At 36.2% G+C, this 23,049-nt stretch overlaps 1 protein-coding gene across 7 annotated transcripts in view; it reads right to left on the reverse strand.

Moving 5' to 3' along the window:
* Positions 1 to 23,049, reverse strand: part of kcnip4a (potassium voltage-gated channel interacting protein 4a) — a 1,100,580-nt gene that overhangs the window by 309,526 nt on the left and 768,005 nt on the right. Inside the window, exon 1 of one of the 7 annotated variants that reach the window (XM_039751573.1) lies at positions 1,252 to 1,712. The exons of the other annotated variants lie outside the window; for them this stretch is intronic. Coding sequence (XP_039607507.1) covers positions 1,252 to 1,363 — 112 coding nt within the window. The 5' untranslated portion in view covers positions 1,364 to 1,712. Of the gene's footprint in view, positions 1 to 1,251; positions 1,713 to 23,049 lie in introns of those variants that run through there. 7 annotated transcript variants of the gene reach the window in all.

Raw genomic sequence — 23,049 nt, forward strand, 5'->3', positions numbered from 1 at the left:
AAGTTTCTGTTCTGCATGGAAAACACCCAGGCCGACTCATGACTCTGTAATTATCACTTTTGTATTGCCACAGACAATACAATTTTTAACAACAGGAAAAAATATCAAGTCAGGAGCATCAGCAAAACCTTCCAAAGACTAATAAACCTTCTAAATACCACGCTAATTAATAAAAGACAGGTGAGTAATTACTAACTCTCCAGTGACGCTATTGAAAGCATACACATCTTTCTACTAGCAAGGCTTATTTTGTACTGCAGGGAAAGGTTTTAATAGTTGCCTTATCTTACTCTAAAACAGGATCCAAAATCATAATCTGAGTAGTCTAATTGAAATGTACTAAAACACTATAGGTCAGTGTTATTTAACACTGTTCATCCAAAAGAATGTAGTGTTACAATTAACAATAACTTAAGTTTGAATTACCTACTGAAAATATTCATTTGAAAACATTCAGCAAGAAATCACCAATTAAACAATCTTGTGATATCTGTTATTTTGTGGATCAAATTAAGTCCATTTAAGTAATGATATGCCACCATCGCAGTTTAATTGCATACACATGCGTAGTACTGAACTGTATGCATGTCTAGCTGATGGAATTTAGTACAGTATATAAGGATTCAATGTTTAAATGCTCAAACAGATCTCTGTATAGTGTACCATATAAATGTTGTATTTATATTCTTTTTAAAGGTACCTGAAAATAACTATACATCCAAATATGCAACACTACAAAACACATTATGGTTTTCTAATCTATATTACCCATCATAAAGTTATGCATCATTGTCTGCCTTAATCGTATCTTATGTTAATTAATATATGGGTGTACGTGGCCAACAATAGCAAATGAATTAAATGACAATATGATGAGCAGTATTTTATTATAAAGCAATACCATTTATGAAAAGCATAAAAACTAATTACACTTATTCTAAAAAATATATAAAACCATATCTGTTTTTAATACAGCTGCTTAATAAGTTCAACTTTTTGATAAAAGTTTGCTTAGCCTGCTAATGAATAACTATAGTATGACAGAAAACAGAATACAAAAAAAACCAAAAACTGAAGGTAGTTATTTACAGTCTGAAAGTAAACTGCCTCTCTATCCCAACTTCGTTACCTAAACAGAACTGCATGATTTAATCTCCTCAGAATACAACATTTGACCCCCATTTTCCAGAAAGCATACCCTTGAGTGGACCCTATTAGTGTGACATTCAGTAAGCAACATTGCAATCTTACCTTTAGAAAAATCAATCAGTCCCAACAAGTGCAGCAGCTTCAGAGAGGCACAAATAATCACAACAATGCCCACTGTTTGCAGTCCCTCAGTCTCCCACTCTACAGTCAACATGCTTTCAGGAGGCACAACATTCCAGTCTCTAGCAGCTCCAGTTTTAGTGTACCTGCTCTCCAGCTGTTAATATTTTTTCCTCAAATAGAGGAAACAAAAAAAATACACAAAAACAACCTTCCCCCTGACTATGATATTTGAATATCAAATAATTTATGCTGATAAAAAAATAAGACATAAAGAACCTGAAAAGCAGCTAGACCAAAAAAGTGACATCCAAAGCCTTGCATAGCAGACTTTTGTCAGTCGATGCTTCTGGGAGTACCGTTGAATTCTCTTGGAATGCTCTGGTAATGCACTCCCCAGTGCCTCTTCACAGCATTCTAAGGAGTATTAAACGCTTGCTTAGGGCTCCTGGAGAGCAGCTGCTTCTAGACTCAAGGAGAGACTTTACGGTGTCAGTTTAGAAAACACTCCCTTAAAAAAAAAAAGGGAGAGACTTTGCACAAGGGAGCGTGTGAATGAAGCAGCACTGTGCATTCTAATTCACTCTCTTCTGTATTTTGCTTCAGCCTGTGTATCTGCTGCTAGCTAATAGGAAACTTTTGGATTTAATTTAAATTTTTCAGACTGAATAAAATTAAATATTTGCTGTCATTTAAAATTTGTACACACATGACTTATACAAATAGATACTACTGAGAAGCAGTTCTCCTCAGCAACTCTCATATTTTGTCTAAGAAATACATATATCGTGCATTAGCAAAATCAGGCTAATTGTGACCAGTGGGGCATGTTAGGGGAGGTTAGAATGTGCTTATCTGTGATGTGAAAAGCAGTTAGTCATTTTTAAAAATATACACTGGATTTATGCAGTCATCATTTTGTAATGCAAAGATTATTCTTGCAAAAATATGCATTTAGTAAACTTGGAATTTAGGGTAAACCAATGCAGTTTTATTTAAATTGATGTAGGTATCGAAGAATATTATATATATATCATTCATACTTATATATAATCGGTGTTTTGGTATAACGTATTGGATCATATAAACTGCCTTTTTTGTACTACAGTGGAGTGTTCACTTTATGCAACTTCTACTGAGCAGAATATCTATTTGACCATACTTCTGTTTAATTTACAGCAGTCTTTTTTTCTACTCTGATTATAATACATGAAAACTAAGTGCAAACACTAATTCAGAACAGAGAATCAATGTTTTGTTTTTAACTGATTGTCTTGCATGATAAACTACACATTAGTTATAGTAATGTTTTATTTTTATATTAACCATATCTGTCATTAAAGAGTGCATAACTCTTTGTGGACACATATACACACAGCTCCACCTGCTGATAGAACTTTGTATCAGTCTTTCCCAGTAAGGTGGACATAATTGAGCATTCCTTTGTTATGTCTTCCTTCTTCATTATAATACATTTAATACTAACAGCTTTGTCTGTTATACAGTAAATAAAACATTTACCGATTTTTAATCTTTGCCTTGATCAAAACAATATTTTGAAAGCAAGGACACGTCCAGTTAATTATGTTCCAAATAATTAAAAGTAGAAAACATTTTCTTGACATGTATTGTATTTTCTGCACAATTTAGAGTGCTAAGTATATACAGTAGCTGCATGAATAACAGAATTCTTATTTATCTTTTAGCTATTGTCTTTTTTTGTATTGGATAGCATCCAACTCTCATATTACTGTACTGTCAAATCCTGCCTATCCATTTTTGTCAAGTTTAAATGGATTAATCTTTTCACATCCAGATACTGTTGTCTGTGCACCCTACAACAACTCATGTAAAATTACAACAATCTTTTAGATCACTCACCCCTCCACTCTGATCTGCTATAGCCCACAAAAAGCACAAAAATGGCTGTGGTGATGAAGTGAAGCCAAAGGAGAATGCTGGAAGAACTTTTGACTTGTATAAGCAGTTGAAAGCTGCTTCTTCCTTATAACACTGTACTGTAATAGTACCATTTGTTAGAGAAAAAAAATTAATGAATGAATATCTGAAAAGGAGTGCATAGCTTAATTTAAAAAACAGTTATTATTTAGAATTTAACATAATTCATTTCAGTTTATTAGTGGATTAACATAGTTGAAAGTGAAAAACCCACTGATCCTACCATGTCCTTTATGGTACTAAATGAAAAACTAAGCAGCAGCAATTCCAGTTGATAAACGGATTTCTTGGTGCTGGCGAATGGTGATTTGTTTAGGAATTTAAGTTTGTACTGAGGACTGGCATGTTGCTCAGCACTGCTACTTTAAAAAATGCCATGCCCATTCATTGTCTGTGTGCAGACAGCATGTTCTCTGTGTGTGCAACTGTGGATTTTCCTCTCTGTATATTGCACACTGTTTTTCCCACATTCCCATACATGGGTTTTAAATAACCAGCCATTTTAAATTTGTTCTGTGTTGTATTTGCATGAGTGCATTTTAATGATGCCATATCCAGGGTCAGCTCCTGCCCCCATGGCTCCAGGGACAGGACCTAGTCTCTGTGACAATGAATTGGATTAGGTGGGTTTGAAAATGCACATCTGAAATATGTCTGTCTGTAGTGAGGATGACTGGTATATTGAAAGAAACGGTGGGCATGGGTTGGCATCTGGCTGAGATTTCTTTACCAGAAAGAACCTTGTATTGGACAAAGAACATCCTGGCCAGGATAGTTGATGTTCCTCTTCTAGGTTGGTTTGACACAATGTAAACACAGACAGAGACTGCCTCTTGCACACGTGTTTCTCCATTATTCAGGATGCCTGTCGCCATGCACAGCCCTGATGGGGTCCCTTGGGTGCCACCAAAAGATACTATATGGTGGATGTTCCCCTGTCCTATTGAAGTTTCACCTGACTCATAAGTACTTAATGAAGGCAATACTGTGACTGAAGTATCCCCTGGCATGGCATGAAAAGGTGTGTTGGTGTCCACAGAGGAAAAAGGCAAAGCTTGCCTGGGGAGGAATAAATGAGAAAAAGAAAGGAAATAATTGTGCTTGTGATGATTTGATAAAGAAGCTTGTTTGAAGATATTTCATTAAATAAAGTCTTTTTAAACCTGAGAATTATGTAGAATGTAGTTGTGTCTGGCAAACTGAGACTGAGATGTCCCTCAGGTGGTTACAATATACAGTTATGTGAAAAATTAAGAACACTCCATGAAATGGTTTTCTTTAACGTGTACATATCAAGATGTGATTTTCATATAAACAGTATCTTTAGATAAAGCTCACATAATTAAAACTCAATTTGACTTTCAAAACGTATTCAACGAAAAATTAACAGATGCACCATTTTTTTTGGAAAAAGCAATAGGTTTGCCCTGAAGTTGGCATTTCCTATAACTGACTACCTGTTTGAGTTTTTCCTGCTTCTCCAGGCAGAATTCTTTCAGCTGTGAGATGTTTGAGGGGTGTCTTCCATGCACAGCTTGTTTCAACACCCAAACCATAGCATCTGTCTAAGATTCAGATCTGTGCTTTTACTTAGCCATTCTAGAACCCTTCATTTTTTTTTGATCTGCTCCTTGGTGGATTTACGTTAGAGTCATTGTCATGTCACAAGGTCCACTTTCGGTTGAACTTCAATCTTCTGACAGATCGTCTCACATTAATTCAGAGGGTGGTTGAGGATAAACAACAAGAAAACACTAACTGCACATGTTAACACTAGAATAACGCTAAATACCCCCCCAAAACCTCCTAAAAAATTATAAATCAAAATTGTATGGAGAAAGAAAAACCCTGAAACTACCCCAACCGACAATCTTTTATAAAAATAAAAAAAAAATTCCTAAGCTTAAGTAAAAAATAAAATAATGCCACAAAACTAGAATACAAACTTTTCAGTTTTCATAAACCAAGAAAACTAAAAATAGGAAAAAGGCATTAACAGTAACAGGAAAGTCACTGCAAACAGATCTTACTATACAATGCTGGCATCTGAGGAATAAACAGTGAAGGATGGCCCTTGTCCATGGGGCAGAGGCAAACAAATACCAAAAAGCGAAGGAAGGGACGGGACAGAAATGCAAGTAATGATGCTTCAGCCATCGCAGGAATCTTCAGCAAACCACTTTACCTTACTTAAAAGCAGCTTCTTTTTTGCAATATGTTTAGCACTGTATCTATTTAGTGACTGATCCATTACCTGATAAATCTTTGGGGTTAAGTGCAAATACTCTATCACTGAACAGATGATTAAGTAGTTTTGTCACAGGACCTATAGAACAGCTCCAAAAATTTAGTGAGTTAACCATTTATCTTTATAGGATTAACTGCACTACTTTTCTAGTATCTGATAGTGCTGTCTTAAAACCTGCTGTTGCTCTCTGATAAGAGTTTCTCCCAATGAACTATCATCAACAGTTCCAATGTCTGTATTATTCCCATTCACCATGAATTCCTCAACATTTTCAAAGTTTGAAGCAACTCCTAATCAATCCATTTCATGTCAATTTGTATTTTTTGCCTCCATCTTTCAACTCCAAAACTATTTCTGCAGAGATAAGGATCGAAAAAGCCTCCTCCTAAAGCCAGGCTCAGTCTCTGCCAAAAAGGGTTTTCTATTCAATGTCCAAACACTTCAGTTAATTCATTTCTCCCCTTTAATCAATACAATGCCTGTTCACTATAGAATGTGAGTTATGGAACATGTACACTTTACTAAGATATGGAATTTTATGTAGTGTGGCTGAAAGCATGTTTTTGTAGCCTAAAGAGATAAGAAACTTGATAGAAGAACTAAAGACAGAAAAATTCAAATGTGAAAATCCAATAGAGAAACTGGAAATAACAACAATTTCCAAAATTGAAAGACAATATTAAAAAAAATAAAATAAAGGACAGTGCGCTATACCAGTGTACAGTGAGTCTCTACGAGCTTGAAATGGCTAAATAGTTAAAATAGTTTTATAAACAGATGTCTAAAACTATTAAAGTTACTTTATGTTTGATTTTTAAGGCCCCTAATACAGTATACAATCTGAGTTTACCTTTGATGATAACAGAAAGTGGACATTTGCTGTACCATATGTGAAGGGTCAGCACATGCAGTCTTCTCAGTTCATCTCAAACAATGGACTTTTCAAAATAAGTTTTTGTTCTGACTTAAATGGCATTGAATCTTTAGATTGACATATAGGCTAAAGTAAATTATTTCACACAATACATATATTCACTTAAGCCCATTCAAACAGTATAGGATCTTGAAAACAAACACTACCAAAACATAACAAAGGGAATCATAACAGAAAAAAACACATGAATTTGTTTTTCTACGGATAATTACCCTTCCTTGCCTGGTGTGGCTATTCAATCTCCTCATCCAAGTTGGTTCTTATCACTGTCAAAACTTAATTTCTGTGAAAGATCAAAGCTTGCTGGACTACCACTGTTTAGACTGGAGTATTTAGCAATTTTTAAAACCACTTTTCTTGTTCACAAAAATCTCATATTTTGTGGACATTACTTTATTTCCCTTTTAACTCAGAAACAAAACAACAAACTACAGCCAAATTAAGTAAAAACAACATTGCATGTTCTTGGAAATAACATGTCTAAGACCAGAAAGACAGTGTCTCTGGAATAGTATGATCCAAAGACACTTTATGAACATCAGCAATGAGCTTCTGCCTAATGAAGAGAGCCAGGCAACTACAGAGCACAGTCTAAAATTGTTCATATAAGATACAAAAGTAAATATGATACAAAGGAATAGCACAAGACATGATTACTCTAGAATTATGTTAATGATTTTTGCCAATTTCTGGAAAAATTCTGAATAGATCCATATAAGGAGAATTAGATTTTTCTAATTTGTGATAATATAGAATACTAGGGGGCTCTGCCCCCTGCTCTCTTCGCTCGTCCACCCTCGTGTTTGGTTTACCAGATATACAATTTAAAGAGATTGTTATTTTCAAGGCAATTGTTACATATGCATTATTTTTAAAAAATTAAAAAATTTTTGTAAAAACAATACGTGTCCTTTATTTCTGGCCCCGGGCGTTGTTGCATCTTTTTCTCGCAGGACGTATAACGCTGCTTACGTTGTGAAGGGGGGAGCGGCTGAACACATGCTAAGCAGATGCCATCGGACCATCTGCTGTCTTTCTGCTACTGGCGAGCTGCCTGTTCTGCTTGTCGCATGTCATTTTAGGAGCTGGGAGCACATGATGCATGTCTGGAAAAAGCAATCCAGCAACTGCTAGGCTAGATGTCCGTGGACTTGTTTTAAATGATGGCTCACTGCCCGTGCATGGTTTAATCTCTTTCTCTCAGGACGTATAACGCTGCTCGCGTTACGAAGGGGAGGCAGCTGCTGTCACGCTGGCTGTCGATTATTGTAAAGCCTGTACAGCCGCTGTCCTTTTTGCCACTTCGTGTCTCTGCTGCTCGCATTGTGAGGGTGGGGGGAGGGGGTGATTTAGGGTGGCTGAACGCACGCAAGGAGAAGTGGTTGGTTCATCTGCTGTAAGCTAAGTGTTTTGCATGTTGCTTGTCATTGTTTTAAGAGCTGGGAGCAAGTTAAAGTGTCTCTCACAGGACTTCAAATTGTCTTCTGAGAAGATCACGTCTCGTCTCCCTAGTCTGCCTCCGCAAGATTTTTTTTTTTATAATAGAGAGATTGTTTTCCCACTGAGTTATAGAAAGTGGATTTAGTTTTTCCTGCCTGCCAAGCAAGACAAATCTTTGTACAAGAATTGCACAATAGGGTGTTACAAATTATTTTTCATCTGCAAATTTATTTCCACTAATATTACTATAAAACACTGCTGTTAAAGAACTAGGAGTTACCTTTATTCCTAGGCTATCTGAGAGGGACGCAAATATTTTCCCCAAAATGGTTTAGGAGTAGAACGTTCCCATGTGACCTTGCAATGTGTATTGGCTGCACACAGCAATGCATGCGAGATATTATGGGGCAAAATTACCTTCCCTGGTTAACCAAGCAGCTTTGGTTTCACAGACCGTTTATTACATGGCTGTTTTAAATTCAATGGAGTCTTACTTCTTATAGACAGATTTGTTGGTAATGTATGTATAGGGATGCTCTGAAAGAGATACGGAAGCATTGAGAAGATCTTCATTTTGACAATATTGATTGTCCTGGCATGGAGAAAGCAGCATCTGTTAACATTGTATTTCCTTGTAATAATAATTCCCAAATATTTTAACTGTTTCCATACAAGCAATCAAAACTGATCTAGCTTGGTCTAGCTTTAAACAGAATTCACTACAAAAAAATTCATTTTTAATTATGAATTTGAAAATGTCCACTTTGTGGCATTACAAAAAAATCTTTACAGCAGTCCATTTAAATTTGTCATTCCATTCTCAAATTAATTTCTTACCTCATATTTTCGATTACTGTAGCTTAGATCAATTATTACTTATTATATGTCTGACGCAATCATCCAAGGTCGTTTAAAACATTTGAGATACAATTAGTTACAATTCCCCTCTCAAATGGAGCACATGCAGGTGCTCATGGTCACACAGTCAGTAGTGAGATTTGAAGCCACTATCTCAAGATATAAAGCCCACAGACATAAAACACTGTGAAATAATGCCAGTTCTTTTAGCAATACTTAATAACTCTTACAAATAATTAACTAATTGAGTAAATATAGACTGGTATATAAACTTTACAAAACTTAGTCAACTAATGTAAAGTATTTCTTATTCAGTAAGATTAATACATTCAGAAAAGGGATAGATAGATAGATAGATAGATAGATAGATAGATAGATAGATAGATAGATAGATAGATAGATAGATAGATAGATAGTTTACTAATCCCAACGGGAAATTTACAGTTCAGTGTATATATTCACTGGCAGCAAAAGGGCTAAATTTTTTAAAGCTGCAGTAACATGAACAGTCAGGAAATGAGTAGTACACATTAAGTGCTAAATACACAGTATTGAATAATGTAATACAATATGACTTATTTCACTAAATAATTACAGAATAAACTGACATTTAATCCATTTATCTTGCACTGTCTAATTGTACTCCTGTTTGCTTTAAAATAGCTATACTATGATAGATTTCTGGATGGTTCTTTCTGTAACTCTGTAATGGAAAGTTTATTCAGAAAATGAATTAATGTATGGATGACTGGATAATGTACTGACTGACCCGTATTGCTTTGTTGACAATAGCAGCACAACTTTTCTAAATATTCTGATGTTGTTTAAGTATTAAAAATTTGCAGATTGCTATTGTGGTATATCAAAATGTCTACTAGAGTTAACTTAATTCCTACTATGATATTATTATAACCTGAATAATAAACATTTAATTTTGGCTATGATAGTGTGCCTTTTAAAATACTAAACTACAAGTGTCGTCCCTCAAACATTCATGCAACACACACAAAAATCACAATAATGTTATGCTCTGACATGTAGCGCATTAATGAAAACAAGATTGGATGTGCATAGAAAAATCAGTTTATACAACTGTTCTGGGCAAACACGTGGCATTTAACTTAACCAAAAAATATATATATACTAATCTTGCTCTCCAGTTGTTTGACCACATTAGGATTCAGACTGCTTTATCTTTACTATGGATATCACCTCTCTATACACAGTCATTCCTCATGATGAATGTCTCATTGCTTTCATACAGGCATTCAATACTTGCCCAAACCAGGCACCTTCTACAAACACTCAGAGTGACAGAATAGGTTCTTACCCTCAATTCCTAGTCTTTTGATAACTTTTTTCAACAGGTCAGTGGAGTTGCAATGGGTATTAGAGTGGGACCTAGCTATGCCAACACCTTTGTCACCTTGGTAGAAGAGCTTTTCCTCCTACCTAAGCTTAGTACTGGACCAGTACAAATGATATATTGATAATTATATTGGTCACTCCTCTTCCTCAAAAACCCAGCTACAGTAATCCATTAATGATTTATAGTTTCTGCCCATCTCTCAGGTTTACAGTCAACATTTCTGCTATAACTGTACCATTTTTTGAAATCAGTCTTTCTATCAGTTTCCAGGACTTATTTGTTTATTACAAGCCAACTGACTCTGTTACCTCCTACCTCACATATCCTTCACCTGCTCTGCAGTGATGAAGATGAAATCTGTAATGAAGTCATCAGAATGAGGATTTTTTTTCATCAATCAAGGATACCCTCTTCATTTTGTGGACAGAGCCCTCAATCAAGCCAGGAGCAGACCGCATAACTTCAATGCTAAAAGGAACCTCAAGTATGAAATGTGCTTGTTCTCCCATTTCACTCTAACATTTCATCTCTCCCAGAGGTCATTAAACAAAATTTTCCCATTTTCAGAGTGATCCTTCCACAGAAACCTTATTCCTAACCTTCCCTTGATCCCCTCCTGTCAACCACTTAACTTATGCAAACTTCTCATCTGCAGCTCACTTCATAGAGGACAGCCATTTTCCCTAATAGGTACTTTGAGCTGTAACAAGGCCGCTATATCACTAAAAATATCCCTGTATCTGGTGGCTCTGCTAAATTCAACATTAAACAATATTCCTCTTGCCAGTCTAATAATCTTATTTACTACATTTTTCTTGCAGGAACTACCCAACCATTTACATAGTAACAAATGGAGACAGCTACTAGACTGTTTTAGAGAATATGTTCAAGCCTTTAAAATCAAAGACCTTACAAAGACAACTGCAGATCATTTCACATGCATTAATCACAACCACAGTGATTTGTGTTCTTTGACAGGCCTTAAAAACACCTTTCAAAGAATAACAGAAGCAGCTAAGCTCACTCTCATTCTTGAACAACAGATTCCCCTAGGTCTTAATGACCAACTAATGTTTTAGAGTCTCCCCTTTATCTTCTGTAATAGCAGCTTTTCTCCTTTCGTCTGCACTGGCTTTGTTCCCTCCCTTCTATAAATGTTACAGCCAATACATGTCTTTTATCTTCTTTACTTTCCAGCATGAAAATAACTTACCTTTCTTCCTCTGCAGATGCACACTGATACAGCCCTCCACTAACTACATTTAGAATATTGTTTGTCTTATTTTGCAATGAATGAATGAACCAATCAATCAATAATTCATACAATGACTACTAAGAAAACATGCAATGCTTAACAGTTTGAGGAAATTCCAGAAAAACAATTATTTGAAAAGGAAAATATAAAAATGGCTAAAATTCATTGTAACACAGTGAAATTTGTTTTTGTCATTAATTTATTTTGCGCTATTGTAATTTTTAAATATGTAAATTGTACAGAGCTAGATCAGGCAAATTAATAGTGTATTGTATAATAGACATATACTAATAAAGTACATAGGAGGAAGACAACCAAAAAACTAGAACTGAGGGGAGCTACAGGAGTTTATTTAAAAAAAAAACAAGATAGTAGAAAAAATGCGTCACTTGAGCCATTAAAAGTGCATAATTTACTTTCTGTCATAGCCTTATTGGGTAGTAAAAACATTTTTCTTCCTTTCAAAATCTTGACAATATTTCAGCATTTCATATTTTAAGTATGACTTGGTTTCCATAATAGAGCTGTTATTGATACAGCTTTTTTCTCATATATTCTATAAAACCAGGAACATAATTCTGTATATGCAAGAACAATATAATGCATTTGTAAGCAAAAAATATAGTGCAACAGAAATTAAGGATTGTTATTTGTATAATAATTCTAAATCTTCATGTCTTACCAAGATGTTAAATAATGGGCTTTATTCAGCAAAGCACCCTGACATATAGTATATCCATACTTAGAACACTGGTAGTAAAACACCTTGAAACAAAATGGGCAGCATGAGTTCTCATTGGCGCAAAAAATAAGTAATGAACAGAGTGTCACTTAATAAAGGTTCCAATAGAGCAGGGAATACACTGGACATTGAACAGAAAATAAACTCCCTGGTAAACTGAATAGATTCTCTCATAGCCTATTTTATCAGGCATATTCAGTGTTTTGTTTTTTGTACTCTTAACACTAGAATTACCAGAGCCTATGAAAAAACTTGTAGATCCGTCCCACCTTAAATCACTTCTTAAAACCGTTCTCACCTCTCCGCCAGCCTCCTTTGTCCTGTAAATGTACCGATAAAAACAAACTGAAAGTCGGTGGGGGGATGGAATAGCCGGCTACTTGCAGTTTTCTTTATCAGCACATTTAGATTACAAAAGACGCTGGCGGAGAGGTGAGAACGGTTTTAAGAAGTGATTTAAGGTGGGACGGATCTACAAGTTTTTTCGTAGGCTCTGGTAATTCTAGTGTTAACATATATAAAAATAATTTATCAAGAAATGTACTATTATGCATTACCTAATGTGCAGCATACATACCCATTATAATGATTGATTGTCTTGGATATTTACTGTAAATGCTTTAGCGGCACTTGAAGGTGAAGTTGAGACACTGATTGACCTGTGAACACATCAGACTTCCATAGGCCAATATGTTAATAAGCATATTTATGATCAACAAAAACCATGTTCTAAATATTAAGCCTTTGGCAATGATGTGCAGAATACATTACTTCAAAGGGATATTATTTTACTGCTTTGATTTAGTGAAGATATGAAAAATGATTTCTTTTTAGTAGCTGTTGCAGTGATTCCCCTTTAAAATGCAGAAAATGTATTGGATGTGACAAGAATACACTGTGAAGGATGATGCAGTTTCAAATTTAAAAGAATTATTTTATGTTGGATCACATAAAAGCAAAAGGTGGGAAGCCGGACACATCATTGCATTTTGGTGACAATTTATTGTTTTTCAATTCTGATCTACCTAATTTAAAGAGGAAACTGGCAGTAATGTAAGAGAAAAGAAAAAAAAGATGGCCAGTTTTTTTAACCCCTTGTAGTTGATAATGTTTTCGCAAATATAACAAAGCTGTGAAAAAAATGTGTGTATTTACTGTATAAATGTAAGCCAGTCCTTTCAGTTTGTCAGCCCAGAAACATCTCCTATGTAGGGCAAAAGCTAAGGGCAGCAGCAGAATTAATTATCAATGGTAAAATGTAACTGAAACAAACTTCTTCCATAGTTCCGTGCTAATCAGTTTCTGTGGGAGGCTTGACAGCATACTGTATACTTGAATTAAACACAACATTGCTGAATTCCCCTTACTCCTGTGATCTGGAATCCATTCCTGCAGCATGTGGACCAAGGAAGGACTGAATTCAGAAACAAATCTGTCTATTGCAGAGAGCACTCACACACCAGACCAACTCAGAGTTGTTAATTTACTTAATTTGCTCATTTATGTTGTGAAAAAAATTACTGAGATGGACAGAATGTGCAAACTCCACATAGTTTCTATGCTGGGAATTAGGCAAGGGTCTCTTCTGTTTTCAACTATGATTTTGACAAATACTTAAGCAATAACAGCAATAACATTAGTTATACACTATACTTAAAGGAAAAAAAATATTTGTATGGCTGGATTGTTAGAAAAGAATATTAAATGCTAAATGAATTGATTCATCTATTAGCAAACCCACTTAATCTCAGTCAGGGTTATGAGCATCACAGTTTAACCCAGGAGCATGGGGTGTAAGGCAGGGAGCAGCAATGGGCAGGGTAGCAGTCCATCACATGGTCATGGTGCTAAATCCATATCAAATTTGAAAAATTCAGTAAAGTTAGAAAATTAAATAAAAAAGGAAAGGTAATAAAAGGAATAAATGTCTAGGGAAAAGATGGTGAACATGAAAATATGTCCAGCAGCTATGTTGTTTGGTCATTGACTTAATAAATATTTCTAAGAGGAAGATGAATGATAGAAAACAAGTAGGTGGTTTCCAGTCAGAGATTATTATTATATATTTTTTTAAATGAAATACTGGAAGAGAGAATAAAAACGTGTTAATGAAACAGACTTCAAATCATATAGAAAATATATGTTGAAGCACATTATGTATTTTTTTAACCTCTCTACAGACCACTAGTGACACACAGGAAAATATACTTTTTTTTTGGCTATTTAAAAATGAAAGAAAATGTGGATATTTATGGGGTTTATTTTTCAATCACCGAGATTATAATCTCCCATTTAATTCTGTATCCATTTACCAGAGCCTACTCATGAGAGAAAGGGTACAGTCCATTACACATCAAACACACACACAGCTGACAATATTGTGGGCCAATTTACAACGTACAAATCAGCTTATCAATCAATATGCCTTAGTGGAAGGTTAAAAATGAAATACGTATAGAAACTTAAATTCATTAGTTAAAAACTAAGTCATCGTGTCATGATCTTTAGATAATTTTCACAAAATTTTAATTGATTGATCTGTGCATCGACTGAAAACTTGTGGGGAAAAAGTAGAGTTAGCACAGGGACAATATGGCAAGTTAGAGTGGTTGTACATGTTATTCAGAAGTAGGTGTTGGATTTTAGAACCTGAGCACTGTTATAACTTATATGGATTTATAAGAATTACAGCTACTATTAAATCACAAGGGAGACATTGCTTTCTTGAGAGGCTCAGACAATGAGCTCACTGCAGACAAGGAAAGAGAATGCACATGTCTAGCTGGCAGATGGACTTTCAGTACAAAAGCTGGCTCCTAATGAATATGATCCTGCATTTTGGCTTAGCACCTGCTCTTAGGCTACAATTTACTGCTTCTAATATGCTATTGTTTTATTAATGGCAATATATTTTTCAAAAAATACTTAGCAAGATCTATGAATCAGTTGGCCTAGCCAAACATTCAAATTAACAATTGTTTGGTGATGTTTATTCCTCATTTAAGGATATTTATATCTATTTTAAAGTATTGTATGATGGCTTTGAATTTGAATAGTAATGTAAACTATGCTTACCATGAATGACTCATTGAATAAGCAAAACTAAAGACAAGATGTACAGTACTGAATTTAAAAGGTTTGTTTAGACATAGATCTTTTATGTATAAAAATTTTGATTTCATGATGACCTTACAGATAGAGCATATAATATCATTCTCATACACGCATACACTCTATGTATTTTTGAGGAATAATTATACATAACTAGACCCAAAATAATTTGGGAGTATTTGAACAAAAACCAAACATACATAGCGTATTTCATTCATACATTTTCAGTTTCAATCAATGGGCAGATGGGAGCTGCAGCCTAACTGTCGTAAGGCAGGAAGCAGCCTCAGATGGATTTCAATTTGAGCTGTCAATTGATATTACATATTCATTTTTAAAATGTTCAACGAAAGCACACTGCCTGAATTATGTTTGCAGATATGTGGGTCACTGTACAGACTACAAAAATGGTGTCTGGGTCAGTTTGCTAGAATTAAAAACAACTAAGCATTTCACTACTGTGCCACCAAAAATAGTTACATTTCTTCATTAATTAAACAGTGAAATAAAATTCGAAAATATGTTAGCTCATGTATGGTGTAAGATATGGCCGTCCATTCACCCCAGCCAATACCCCCAAGCCGCCAGGTGGAGCCCTCCTTGCAGCATGAAGGTCCCCAGAAGACCAGCAGGGCATCATGGACAATGTGGTTTTTATGCACAGCCCTACTGGATGCCATGGGGGCCACAGGAGGGAGCTGCAGGGAGGACCGAGGGCTTCTTCGTGCCCTGTGACCCAGAGGTTCGTCATAGGAAGAGCGACGGACTTCCGGGTTGAAGAAAAGAATTTTTACCTGACCCGGAAGTGATTGAGAATCAAATGGACTGGTGATAGGGAACACTTCTGGGTCACGGAATATAAAAGGACTGAGGGAGCTCCCAGACGGGGAGCTGAGTTGAGAGGCAGGGTGGCTAAGCGTCTGGGAGTGGAGGATTGGTTATTGTATTATTGTGTTTATTGAGAATTGTGGAGAGGAGCGTGCGTTGTGCACATTATTATTATAATAAATAATAAATAATAATTGGACTTTTTATCTGGTGTCTGACGAGTGGTCTGAGGGTACAAGGGTGCGCGCATACCCTTAATCTGTCACAATGGTAATGTCTGGCTCAACAGTAAATGCTCTGACAATTTAAAATGAAAACCAAAATTAAATATGGGCAAACAATCATTCATCTTGACAACTACTAGAGTGTTTACTAATTGAAATGTTTGCATATTACAGTCTCAATAAAGTAAAAGAAAAATGGAAATCTTTAAAGTTTGCAGGTGCCTTGAGCTTTAATTCTAAAAACTACTCGTAAAAAGAACACCAAAGAGAAAAACAATTAAGCAAATGACTACCAGATAACAGTATGAAAATCATTACTGAAGTTTACCACTTACAAATAAAACCCTAATGGAAACATGCATATATTGCACTTTTAAAATTACATTTTGTACAAAGAAAACTTGTAATTGTTCTTAAATTTAATTACCAGTTAACACTAAGGAAGAATATTCAAACAGGTTGTAGTTTTTGAAACAGAAAACTGATTACCTTTCAGCTTAATCAGTTAAAAACAGAACTTTTAGTAAACCTTATTATTAGACACCTTTATCCAAGGCAACTTACAAAGCCAGTTATAATATATGCAATAAAGATTATAATATGCAAGAATCAAAAGTAATAATAATACATTTATATACACCTTTCCCATGGCCAAGGACAGGTTCTAACAGAGAACAAGATACAAAAACTGAGCATGATGGAGTAGTACTACTACTATAATTAGAAGTGCCACTATACTAAGACAAAAACATTAGCTATCATGTAGAAGAGAAACTAAGCAGTTCCAAAACATTTAATGATAAGATGTGTTTTCAACACATGGGTAAAGTGGGTGCAGTTTTGAATAGACAAAGGGAGACCATTCCACAGCTTTGGAGCAAGAATGAAGAAGCATTTTCCAGTATTGGTGCATCAGGCAAGAGAAGGGACAGTTAGCTGGTGAGCAGAGGCAGTACTGAGACTTCCCAAAGGGACATACAGAGAGACCCAAGACTGGAGATACTGAGAAGCAGAACCATTCAGAGAACCGTAGGTCAAGACAAGAATTTTGAACAGGAAGCCAGTGAGAGCAGAGCCGGCCCTAGACAATTTCGGGCCCAAAGCAAACTGATACTGAGGGCCCGACCTCTGAAGCTAGGGGGTCCAGAGCAAAGCTCCGGCCTCCAAGCGATTTCCTGCATTCTGAGCTGCAGAAATGCATTTTTCTGGCATCTACAACCATCACTTTTTTGACGATTTCTGTTTGACACTGACAACCATAACCATAACACGCTGACAGGAGCCAAATTTGCAGGCTGTCGTACAAGGCCCTGAGTGAAGGGTATGAAGGATGGAGGTCGGAGTGGGCCTGCATAAATGTCTTTGGTGACGATACATTAACAGGTAAAGCTACATTTTAGCCAGCTTTTGCTGTTTTCACCAGGCAGCACGTGGAGGTAAATAGATAGGCCAAGCACTTATATTTTTTATATATTTTTTTTATTTTATGAAGATGAGATCCACATTATTTTGTTTTTACATTTTTATTTGGTTTTAAAACTTGTTTTCATACTTTTGAGATATTCAGATTTCCATTTAAAATAATTTACCAGCAGATATTGAAATCTATTTCACACAAAAGACAGTTTTCGGAGTCAGATACAGGTTTGTGTATTTGGGTAGCGGAGAATTCATCTTTCGCTGCTTTTTCTTTACGTTTTTGAGCACCTGATTTATATTTCTTTGGCGGTGGAACTGAAGACATTTGGAATACAATAATTTCAAACTGTGGAAATTCGGCAAGGCCTAACTACTATCTACAAGACGTTCTTTCTAACAAAATGGAAATATATTGATATAAAGGAAAGTGATGGCTTTACGAAGAGAAGGGCCCCTTTTATGCTCTGTTGAGAATGCAGTGCGGCGGAGCGGCCCTGACTGAAACGTAAGTGGCCGCCTACTGAGGACAGAGGCACAGATGAGCCGTGGAGGCGGCAACAGGCATGCGGGCCTGAGTGAAGTGTAATGAAGATTGGAGTGCTGAATGGAGATGTCCACGTGGAGTAATTAGGTGATGGAATATGTTGCCCGTGAATTATATATATAAAAAAATTAATAATGGATGGATGGATGGATGGTTGGAGTGAAGGAGTCTGTTGCTCCATTGGGTCTTCCACAGCAGCGTCGCATCACAGGACAAAAAAAAACCTTGAGCGCAGTGGGCCCCCTCCAGCTGTGGGCCCAAATCGTTCGCTTCATTCGCTTCGCCCTAAGGCCGGCTCTGGTGAGAGGACAGACTTTGAAGAAATACATGTACTCAGACATAAGTAAATATTAACTATGCAGAAACATGAATATTTTAAAAATGTGTTTTATGAATTGTTAGATAGAAAAAAGAAATTGTTTTAAATATTACACCATCCTGGAAGATACAGTCCAGGGTGCAACAAATATTGAGTAAAAATGAGGAGGACCCAAATAATTTTGTGCATTTTTTCTTAGAAATATAGTTGATTTTGTAAAAACTGAATGAAATTTGTAAAATACACAGACCACCTTGGAGACAGAGATGAAGTCTGGAATCTGTGTCATTATTGCTGGATCATTGTATGAATATTTTATTATTACTTATATATTGCATTTAATATTTTGTCTTTGTATTAACAATTGTGTGCATGCTGAATCTGAAGGGCTCTAAGACCATTACCTCCATATCTCCCACTCCTTATCCTGGGGAAGAAAGATGGATAACCTTTTTATCTCTCTAGGATTAGATCTAGACAGGACAGAGGAGAGAGAAGCAGCTTGAACAGATCTCAGAGCAATGAAAGCAGTGCGATCTTGGCAGAATGATCCTTGTGGAATACAGATTGAAGAGGATCTAGTAGATTGCTGTCAGAGAGATAAAAGTTTTTTGTGGACTGTGTTCTGGAGTCTTTAACAGGAATGGTAGAAGGTACACAAGACAGTCATTTTCAAAAGCGGATGGATTGAGAGAGGATTTTTGAGAATAGGGATTGCATGAGACTTCTTGAAATCAGTAGGTAAGATGCCATTGTCATTGAGGCATTAAAGAGAAATGTAGATTATCATGGAAGGAGAAATTCCCTGAAGAAAAATTAAATGAAATTGGATCCAATGCACAGGCAGCGGGTCTGTGGCTATAGGTCAGAAATGTCAGAGTCATTTACAGGAGAGAAACAGGAAAGAGAACAGTGAAACAAATGTCAGTTAGATGATGTTATAGGAATCTTGAACAGTTTTTGAATTTTTGACTTTGGAAGGAATGAAGAAAGGAAGTAAAACCATTAGGAGAGACAGTTGTTGGATCTGGAGTAGCAGGAGGACTTAGACTTCAAGGGAGAAAAGAAGCAATGAGGCAGTTCTTTCAGAAGATGCAATTACATTTTGTAAGAAGGATTTTATTTTTTTGCAGATAGCACAGGTGGTGAGAAGGAAGAGAGGAGAAACCTGTATTTATTCAGAAGTGACAGTGGTCTCTTATCACAACAAACACTTTCAGCAGAGTTTAGTTACCTGTGAGTAGAATGGAGAGTAAAAGACAGCCAGGGCTAAGGAGGAAAGATACAAGCAGGTTGACAGACAGGAGGACAAAGGCTACTGAAAGAAGAAGAGAGTGAAGATAAGAAAATGCCTAAAATACTGTGTCTTTTACTTTTATTTTTAAATTTGCAAAATTCGAATACATGTAGTAGGCTGATGCCTGGTCCATGTGTGATCCTGCTTTGTCCTCGGCCCTAAACTGTTTAAGGTAAATTTCAAAATGGAAAGATAAGGAATAAAATGTCTATTAGGTGGCACTAGAATCACACTAAATTAATACATTAAAAGCTCAATTTGAAGTGACACTTGATGGGACATTACTTTCTACCTACCATAGTCAACTTTAAAAAACTATTTACAAAATTATATAAAATTCATTTTGCCTTTTTTAAATCTGGCAGTCTTTTATCATTTTTATTCTGCTTTTCCTGATGAGTGTTAAGAAATGTAACAGTCTGAAAGAATTTGCAGTTGCCAATGATGTCATGGCATGCAAGGTCAGAAGCCCCTTCTGGTGCTGGCCTGGGGGAGCAGTCCTTTTTGGCTCAGCTGTTTTAAAGAGCGCTTTCTGGTCTAGAAGCCTATATCCATTGTCTCAGGGAGAACATGAGGCAGAGGAGAGTACAGGGTGGGTATAGGGGTGACAACCTGAGTGATTTCCTCAGTGGTGATGAGGTAGTAGTACGTCTGAGCAGGTCTGGCCAGATGTCCTTACACCTTATTCTGAGGAATACCCAGAATCTCTCAGGACAGTTCAGAGATAATTGTGCCCTGGGTCTGCCACTCACTGGATGTATCAAAAGGGCATTAACTATATTAACTAAACAATCTTGACACATTCTATTTGATACCAATAAGCAATGATTCTGCTCCATGTTTAGTGCTAAACTCCTCACTCTACCATGATGTGTTAACCTAGCTACCATGACAGACAATGCATTTCAGTCACTTGCACTTATGATCTCATTTTGCCAGTCACCACCCAAAGCTTGTGACCTTAGTTAAGGATGGGGTTGTAGACCTACTGGTAAATTGACAGCTTTTTCTTTGGGATTAGCTCCCAATTCATCACAATGGTCAAATTTGTCAGTCAATCACACAAACACCAGTATACACAACTATAAAAAAGACTGAAGTGACTGGGGAGCTGCTTAACACTTACCACTACATACAGAGAATAAACCACCGTTTTCCTATTCCTGATCTCAACAATACTGCCTTCAGTTAAAAACAGAGTACAGTAAATCATAGTTTGATGAGGTCAAGAGAATGATGTGTAAACAGCAAAGGTGAAGCACTCATATTCTCACAAATGTCACTCACCCTTTCCATTAAAAAAAGAATTGCAGATCTATTGTGGTCCAAATCACATACAAAAAAGTCTCACTTTATTACTAAGTATGTGAACACAGCTCTGTCTCCACAAATACTGGTAAAGAAACCAATGTGTCAAATTACAAAACCCTCCAATTGATTGTGTGAAATGTGGAAAATATTCTTGATGGAGCACAGAGAGGACCCAATCATATTTTTTCAGTAATGCTGTATTCACATCCTTTAGCATTGCAGGCGACCCCTCCTATCCTTCTTTCCAAATGTTTGGTATCCTGCCAGCTGGCAGAAGGTACCTGCATATCCAGACCAGCTCTACCAGACTATACAATAGATTTTCCCCCAAGGCTGTTAGGCAACTGAACAGTATTCTGCCTACAAATTCAATTTGGACTTATATCACTGCACAGCCTCTAATACTGCTGTTGTCTTATGGTAAATGACTACCTATTGTCTGTGACTGTTTAAATACCTTGTAGTAACATGAACTGCATGCTTGCCCTCAGCAACTGCTATCACAGACCTGTCTTCCGTTTCTTCATGTCAGACATAATAAAATGTTTACCCATGACCTGTATATGAGCACTGTATTTCACACAGTTAAATTGATCACACTGTGTATACAGTAATTTACCTAATTGCACATATTCAGATTATACAGTGTGTATAACCCACCTTGTATGTAGCCCTCCCTACAGTATTCAGATATAACTTGTTTAATGCTGCACTGTGGTCCAGAAAAATGACATTTCATATCATTATACTGCCCATGTATTGATGAGATGACAATAAAGTCTACTTGAACTTGAAATAGAGACCAAATAGCACACAGTAGTAGCCTTCAAAACCCATACTCTCATAGCACCTTCCACAAAATGCTTTTTGCAAATCCAAAAGACACATGTAGACAATATTGGAAAACTCCTGTGACACCTCAGATATCTGTGCAAGGAAAAACTGGCTTACTGTCCCCTCTTTCAGGACAAAATACATATTGCTACTGTTGAAAATGAGGGTCAATGATTAGATGGAGTCTCTGTTCTAATACCCCAGCATAGGTTTGTCCAGCAAGGCTGAGAAGTGAGATCCCTTGATAAATGTAACATACTCTTTAAAAATTGGGATGGCCACCACAGTATTCCAGTGTGATTTCACCCAACCCTTTCATCATTCCACTCTGGGGGCTTTTGACCGACCGTAGCAATGGACCCTCACCACAGCTGATAGCACTGCTGCTCTGAGCAGGGTGTATCCATAGTATTTAAAAATTCCCCAGAGTGCTTCTTCCTCCTGTCAATGATATCCCCAATGAAGGTTTAAAATTTCCCCAGTCTTATGAAGAACAGCCTTGTTCAATGTCTGTCTCTATTAATGTTATACTCAAATAACTAAATATACTAAGCCACTTTCAACTCTCTGGTTGTGTCAGCATTTGTGAACAATCGGATTAAATGAACACCATTCAGATCCCTAGTCTCCAGCAGAGTTGAACAGTTATTTGGATATTTGTTTTTTTTTTTCTGTTGTAACACTATATGCATTGGAAAGATGTTTTGAAGGCAACAAATAAAGAAAAAAAGAAAATGGAAGAACAGATGCATAAACTGAAAGACTGGATAAAGTGAGTACATTTTTTAAATTGCTTATTATTGATTTCCTTTTAATTGAAACAAATTGGGCTTTGCACCGGAATCTTAGATTTCACACAGAGACTGTGTGAACTTTGCATATTCCTGCTAACATGACATTTTTTTCTGTTACTAAAAGCTTTTCTTGTCTTCATTTTTATTTAGCAAAAACTGAAAGCATTAAAACCTATCTGATCCACCTTCCTGCTGATTTAAATAAACAAAATAAATTTAGACTTAACAAGTCAGGGTATTCAGTGAATAACGCTGTCACTTACAGTAATTTGTTTCTGTTTATATTTGGACACA

This window comes from Polypterus senegalus, chromosome 4, assembly GCF_016835505.1.
Source record: "Polypterus senegalus isolate Bchr_013 chromosome 4, ASM1683550v1, whole genome shotgun sequence".
Lineage (NCBI taxonomy): Eukaryota > Metazoa > Chordata > Cladistia > Polypteriformes > Polypteridae > Polypterus > Polypterus senegalus.